Raw genomic sequence first — 6935 nt, forward strand, 5'->3', positions numbered from 1 at the left:
CTGAATGATTGTGGCCAGTATATTGACATAATTGCTCTCAGTCTGGTAGAGCTCTTTCGCCACCTGCCACCTGGCTGACTGCTTTGGAGGAACTGGAGTAGAACTTCTAGAAGACTTAGCACAGGACTTCGGTGTTTCTGGGAAAGAAGAGAGGTTCCATCGGAAGGCAGATCTAAACACTATACGGACATTATAAAGCACAGCAGTAGAGCTTTCTGTTAAAGTAAAACTTCCTCATGGGATAAGGCTAGGAAAATGCAATGACCAAAAAGGTCATTGATTCAGAGCTGAGAACATGAGTCAATGGGAAACTGCTCACCAGGCACGTGTGAAGTTCTAGGCTCAACCACAATACCAATTAAAAAGCTGACAGTGTCCAGGTAAATGGCCTACACTCTTCAGATTTACCAAGGTTATTAAAGGAAATCCCCTCAATGAGAAGAAACTAAACGGTGAAAACAGGTACCCTAGATTAAATCCTAAACTAAAATACAAGAGCTTCTTGTTGTTCGGGGAGAGGAGGGTTTAGAAATCAGGACATGATTAAGACAACTAGAGAAATCTAAAACACTTCAGAGTGCACATATATAATCTCATTATTCAGGATGCTGAAGAAAAGCCGTAAGTTCAAGGACACCCTGGCCACACAGCAATATTCCCCTTTCTGTCTCAAAGCATGGGCTGGTAATGTAGAGGAAGGGCACCTCCCTAGCATCAGTGACAATTAGTACAGAATACTGTGAAGTCCAAGGCTTTTACTTTCTGTATCTTACATCTAGCAAATCCTACATATTTACAGACAAGAGAAATGCTGGTGATCATAATAGGTTTAACTATAGGAGTCTTTGTCTGTTCAACACAAAGTGACATCACCCTCCTGACTTCCCCACCTATTCATTCTACCTCACTTTCCCATGACTTCTTATAACTGTTTGATACTAGAATTAACACAGGTGTGGCAGTGCATGCCTATACACCCAGCACTTGAGGAACGGGGTCATCAGCAGTTAAGACTAGCCTCAGCTATGGGACCTTGTCTCAAAAAGAAAAACAGAACAAGTATCAGTCACTCTTCAGCTAGAGCCCTGGACAATTCCTAACTCCCGTTCGGAAGTTCAGTGGCCTACAAGACAGACACCATGTTTTACAACCACACAAAAGCATACAGGAAACAATCACCCAACAAAAGCATTACTGTGCAACTGATATTTCTTACAAGATTTTTCTCTTCAGGGTTTCTGTTGTTTTGTTTTTGCTTTTATTTTGAGGCCCAGTCTCATAATGGCCAGATTGTCTCTAACCCACCTTCTGGGCTCCACTTGCCCAATCTAGGAATTACAGGGGCAGACTACCCAGCTACGCTCAGCTTTTGTTTTGAACTGTCTTGTTTACTCAACTAGACCAAGAATATTAAGAGAAAAGCCTTCCCAGTTCATTCACTGTAGCAGGGATTTATTCTATTAGTTATCCCAGTATACTCCATCTTAAAGACTAATTCCATGAAACATGAATTACTACCTCCATAGTGGATGCTGGACTCTGGTGTGTTGGAGATATCCAGGAGTGAGCCAATAGAAAGAGAGTGCTCAGCTGAGGGCCGCTTACGGGGAGGGAAAGGAGAGAGGTCAGTCTCCCTGGAGAGCTGAGCCAGGGTCTCTTTCAATCTCCGTCTCTTGCGGTTGCTGTTTGGAGTACTTAGAGAAAGCAGAGACACCGATTTCTTGAGCTCAGGAGTATTAGCCTGAAATCAAAATCACAAAAGTGTTTATTTTACTATGATGGTTCTTGTTATACAGATATAAATGTTCTGGACACAACAGTATCAATTTTGCACATTCACAGAACCAAGAGTAAAAACACACCTTTTCGTACAGATACATAGTCTCTCCTGCACGAGCATCCATCTGAATGCTTCCCCAGAACCACTAAAAGAGAGAATATTTTAATTAAGATTTTAAATTGACCTTAGCAGAGAAGCTATAGTACTGTTAACGCTAAGTAACTTCATTCTGGAGTTACTTGCCTCTTGCTTGACAACAAAAAGTTTCTTTGAAGGTTCAAATGGAAGGTCCTTTACTGTATTCTCTTCAACAATAAGGTGAGTGCACCTTTCATCCCCAACTGGTAAATAGCTACCTCCTAAAGAGAACAGGGACACAGACAGATCAGCCAAACAACTGTTCTCCAAATATCCATCTCTAAAGCAGCTATTCATTATGAAGTGTCTATTTACATGATATCAGTTATTTCTAACAAGGACTTAAAGGGTTTGTTTTACTCGGGTCAGAGTACAGTCCAGTGATGACAGGTAAGCCACAGCAGGAAAAGCCTAAGGTAGCTAGTCACACCACAATAAGCAGAGATAAATGCAGGCATTCAGTTCACTTTGGCCTTTGTGTGCACGGAATGGTACCACCCCGATTTAGAACGGGTCTTCTACCTCCACTAACCCAGTCTAGAAACTCCCTCACAGACATGCTCAGGACAGCATCGACCACCACAGACATCATGTTACCTGACCTTGCATTTCAGTCATTTCTTCCATACTATGTTTCTCTTCATCTGAAAATCCCAGGAAACTTAAAATACAATCTTGGAATGGAGGAACTTTAAATTCATTTCTAAAGTCATCAACTGCTGCACAAAAACACCTAAAAACAAAATGTGCATTTCTAAAACCAGCTTCAATTCCATCAGCTAGGCAAATTAGTTTGTGAAATCTCAGTAAATTCTCAAGGTCTTACAAGAATGAATTCATTTATTGAAAAATATATTACATAAAGTGCTAAAAAGTTGGTTTTGTCTGCCTTGTTTTGTTTAGTAAAAGAGGAGGTGGCCTGGGTGCTGCTTAGTAGAAGTTGAAATTAACACCTACAGGCCTGGGAGTCAGTCATTGCACCTGACAAAATAATCACAGAAAACCTTCCCATCTTTCAAATCCTAGCTGGGCGTTTGACATTCTGTAACACTGACATTCTCTGATTTCATGAACTTTTACATAATGCTGAAGAACCTGAGCAGACAATGCACAACTGGAGGGTTAGCAAAAAACCGTAAGTTTTAATGACCAATTTAAATGTATCTAGACATAAAGTAGAAAAAAAACAATCTAAATACCTGAAAGCATTAAGATATTATCTAATAAATTTTAGAATGTTTATGATAATGGAAAAAATGTATTGGTATGTGTGCACGTGGGTGCTGTAGTGCAAACATGGAAGTCAGCAGACAATGTCCACAAGTCTAATCTCCCCCTCACAGGAGCCCTGGGAATCAAACACAAGTCATCAGGCTTGGTAGCAAGTAACTCCACCCACCAAAGCTTCTGGACTGCCCAGTCAAATTTACTTTACAAAAACCAGCCCCGCAGGGCAGTGGTGGCACACGCCTTTAATCCCAACACTGGGAAGGCAGAGGCAGACAGATTTCTGAGTTCTGGTCTACAAAGTGAGTTCCAGGAGAGCCAGGGCTACACAGAGAAACCCTGTCTCGAAAAAACCAAATCCAAACAAACAAACAAAAATCAGCCCCATGAGATAGCTCAGCAAGTAAAAGTCCATGCAAACATTCCCAACAACCTAAGGTAAATAAACCCCTAAAGTGCATATACAGTAAATGGAGAGCACAAATCCACATCACCCTCTGTACTGGCTGGTTGTGTGTCAACTTGACACAGCTGGAGTTATCACAGAGAAAGGAGCTTCAGTGGAGGAAATGCCTCCATGAGATCCAGCTGTAAGGCATTTTCTCAATTAGTGATCAAGGGGGAAAGGCCCCTTGTGGTTGAGACTATCTCTGGGCTGGTAGTCCTGGGTTCTATAAGAGAGCAGGCTGAGCAAGCCAGGTTAGCAAGCCAGTAAGGAACATCCCTCCATGGCCTCTGCATCAGCTCCTGCTTCCTGACCTGCTTGAGTTCCAGTCCTGACTTCCTTGGTGAAGAACAGAAGTATGGAAATGTAAGCCAAATAAACCCTTTCCTCCCCAACTAGCTTCTTGGTCATGATGTTTTGTCCAGGAATAGAAAGCCTGACTAAGACACCCTCCATCCTCCAAATCTGCCCACACATACAATCACGCACAAAGTGCTTAATTCTGAAAAATGATTTTATAAAATAAAACCCAATGATATCAAATCTTACAATTTTAATTGTTTCAAAACCTGTCTTATTTATTATATGCTTATTATAAATAAATTAGTTTTATAACCTATGTTTTATTCCCTAAGCCAAAGAATTCATGTTTTCTATAGTATTTACAAATTTAGTTTTTGTTGGCACATGGCTTTATCTTTAAAACAAATGTTAACCACACTTTAAAAAATAATAACAGGGGCTGGTGAGATGGCTCAGTGGGTAAGAGCACCCGACTGCTCTTCCGAAGGTCCAGAGTTCAAATCCCAGCAACCACATGGTGGCTCACAGCCATCCGTAACGAGATCTGACTCCCTCTTCTGGAGTGTCTGAAGACAGCTACAGTGTACTTACATATAATCAATAAATAAATCTTTAAAAAAATAAATAAAAAATAACAATATGTTGGGCTAGAGAGATGGCTGCTATTCCAGGGCCCAGGTTTGACTCTGAGCAACTCTAGTCCCAATGGATTTGATGCCTGCCACCTTCAGGCTTCCTCAGACACTGTATACATGTGGTACAAAAATATTCATCCAAGTACACAAATATACAAATCAAACACACAAAAAAAACAAATATTTCGAAGGAAGGAAGGAAGCAAGGAAGCAAAGAAGGAAGGAAGAACATGTTGAATTCACACAATAAACTATGGATTCCTAAGCACTTACTGTTCATTGCGTCTTTCCCATGCTTTATAAATCCATTCTGGCCTCATAATTGGAGTGCCCAGGCTCACAGCAACCTGGGAACATTAACACCAGTTACAGTGGGACTCAGGGAAGTGCTTCTAAAGAACTACTTATAAAATTATTAGCACAATTTCACAGTCTATTTTGTTACAGTTATGGTGACTCTAAAATAAGTTCCATGGTACCCAAACTCTTATGCTATTTTCTATAATTATAGCTCTTTGATTTCTCCTTTTGCTCTGTTCACCCCTTGGAAGAACTGGCTAAGACAAGACTACAAAAGCAAACAAGTAATGACTGTGGGCAGTGGACAGTGCCAGCAAACTTGGTTTAGGTTGAGCGGATTGGAAGCCCCGGAACCTGAGGAAACCTCTGAGAGGATGGAAGGAGCTTCACGTGCCTCCTGCCAGGCCACTGTCACATGACCATCCTACCAGCATAGGAGCACTTCCTATGATCACGTGGATCAGAACAGGGGTCTCCATGCTAATGAGGCATCGAGAGGGTTTAGCCAATAAGCTTCCCTTCCTAAACATTCCTTCATGCAAAAGGAATTTAATCCCTGGTCCACCCGGAGGAGGTGGCATGAAGCCATTTTCCACACTGAACAACCAATAAACACTTTGGAGCCAAGGACTTTCTCATCAAGAAGCACTGTGGGGAACATGGAGAAATCCTTTGTCTACAGAGCCTCACCATCTTAAGTCTCTGCAGAAGGCCCCTCTTTCCTCCCAGACTCACCACCCTGAGCTAACCCTGAGTTCCCATCCCCACGGCCTGGTCTCTGCAGGTTTCTCAGCAGGTTCCTCCTCAGCATCCTCGACTTCCAGCAGCATCTGGGTGTCCAGGAGTCTGAGGAACCCTGGCTCAGGCCTCATCACAGGCCCATGGACCCTGACCCTCAATTCCCGACTCCTCGGCGTAGTTCCCAGTAACAAGTGGACACTCAGGAGTCAGGAAACCCCAGCTTTGGCCTGCCGCAGCTTAGGTTGCGGTTTCCCACCCTGAGCCGTCTAAAACACGAAACAACAGTTACATCACTAAACTCGAAGAATATGAATATGTTTTCTAGGAAGGTCTAGAGCAAAGAGAACCAAACATCTTTAATAGCAGTTCTCAACCTGGAGGGGCCATGGCACTGTAGCTAACCATGACTAGCTAGGCACTGACTTTGACCTTGATACCATTAAGGCAAATATGAAGACACCTATGTGCGATCTTGTCGTTATCAGAATAATCTTGCTGTTACTTAATGTAGAATGATGCTTTTTTTATTTTTTTACAATATTCCACTCTTGAAACAAAGATAGTATATATTCCTTAGGTTTTCTCAGTAGTGCACTGATTCCTTATAGACTGGACAACGAAAAGCCTCCCACGCACACCTAAAACTGACCTGCAAAGGAATTACCTTTACCAATTCAAGAGTTTGGCTCTAGAAGATTTTGATAGTTTTTGTATACATATACTTGGCTGGAGGTGAGCTGTCATAACTATGATACTGGACTATTTGACACTTACTATACAATTAAAGACAAGATTTCTCTTAACAAGTTACTCAGAACGCTGACATTTACAAAACCAGAAAACAAGAGTTTATCTGAGGCATGAGTAGCCCTCAAAAACTGAAACAAAAGGTTTAATAGAAGGATTGTAACAGTAAAGTGCACACAGTAAGTGGATGTAGATAATGGCAATGAACCATGAATGTAAATGAATGAAATGGCTTTTAGGTATATTTTACCACAGTAAACAAACGTACTACAAAGTCTACTAGTAACATTGAACGATATTACTTCCTAAGTACATAGGAATGAATAAGGTAAATGAATTTAATTTTCAAATGTACCTATGATGGCTTCTATCCTTTCAGGGATGTGTGTGTGTGTGTGTGTGTGTACATAAAAATTAGGGGAAATCTCTTATATAAATATACTGAGAATGTGACAATGAATGAAAAATTCCCATTAAGCTACTTCAGTGACATAAATCAGTGGTTAAGAAGTCCCCATGTGAACAAAACATCCATGGAAGGAGTTACAGAAACAAAGATTGGAGCTGTGACAAAAGGATGGACCATCTAGAGACTGCCATACCCAGGGATCCATCCCAT

General features: G+C 41.4%; 1 protein-coding gene across 1 annotated transcript in view; it reads right to left on the reverse strand.

The window, feature by feature from the left end:
* The window catches only part of Ect2 (epithelial cell transforming 2), a 57170-nt gene that overhangs the window by 38886 nt on the left and 11349 nt on the right, over positions 1 to 6935 (reverse strand). The window contains exons 8-13 of the mRNA XM_029474863.1: positions 4802 to 4875; positions 2521 to 2651; positions 2024 to 2139; positions 1863 to 1925; positions 1519 to 1741; positions 1 to 137 (exon numbers count right to left, since the gene is read on the reverse strand). Coding sequence (XP_029330723.1) covers positions 1 to 137; positions 1519 to 1741; positions 1863 to 1925; positions 2024 to 2139; positions 2521 to 2651; positions 4802 to 4875 — 744 coding nt within the window. The remainder of the gene's footprint in view (positions 138 to 1518; positions 1742 to 1862; positions 1926 to 2023; positions 2140 to 2520; positions 2652 to 4801; positions 4876 to 6935) is intronic.

The sequence above is a fragment of the Mus caroli genome, chromosome 3 (genome assembly GCF_900094665.2).
Source record: "Mus caroli chromosome 3, CAROLI_EIJ_v1.1, whole genome shotgun sequence".
Classification (NCBI taxonomy): Eukaryota; Metazoa; Chordata; class Mammalia; order Rodentia; family Muridae; genus Mus; species Mus caroli.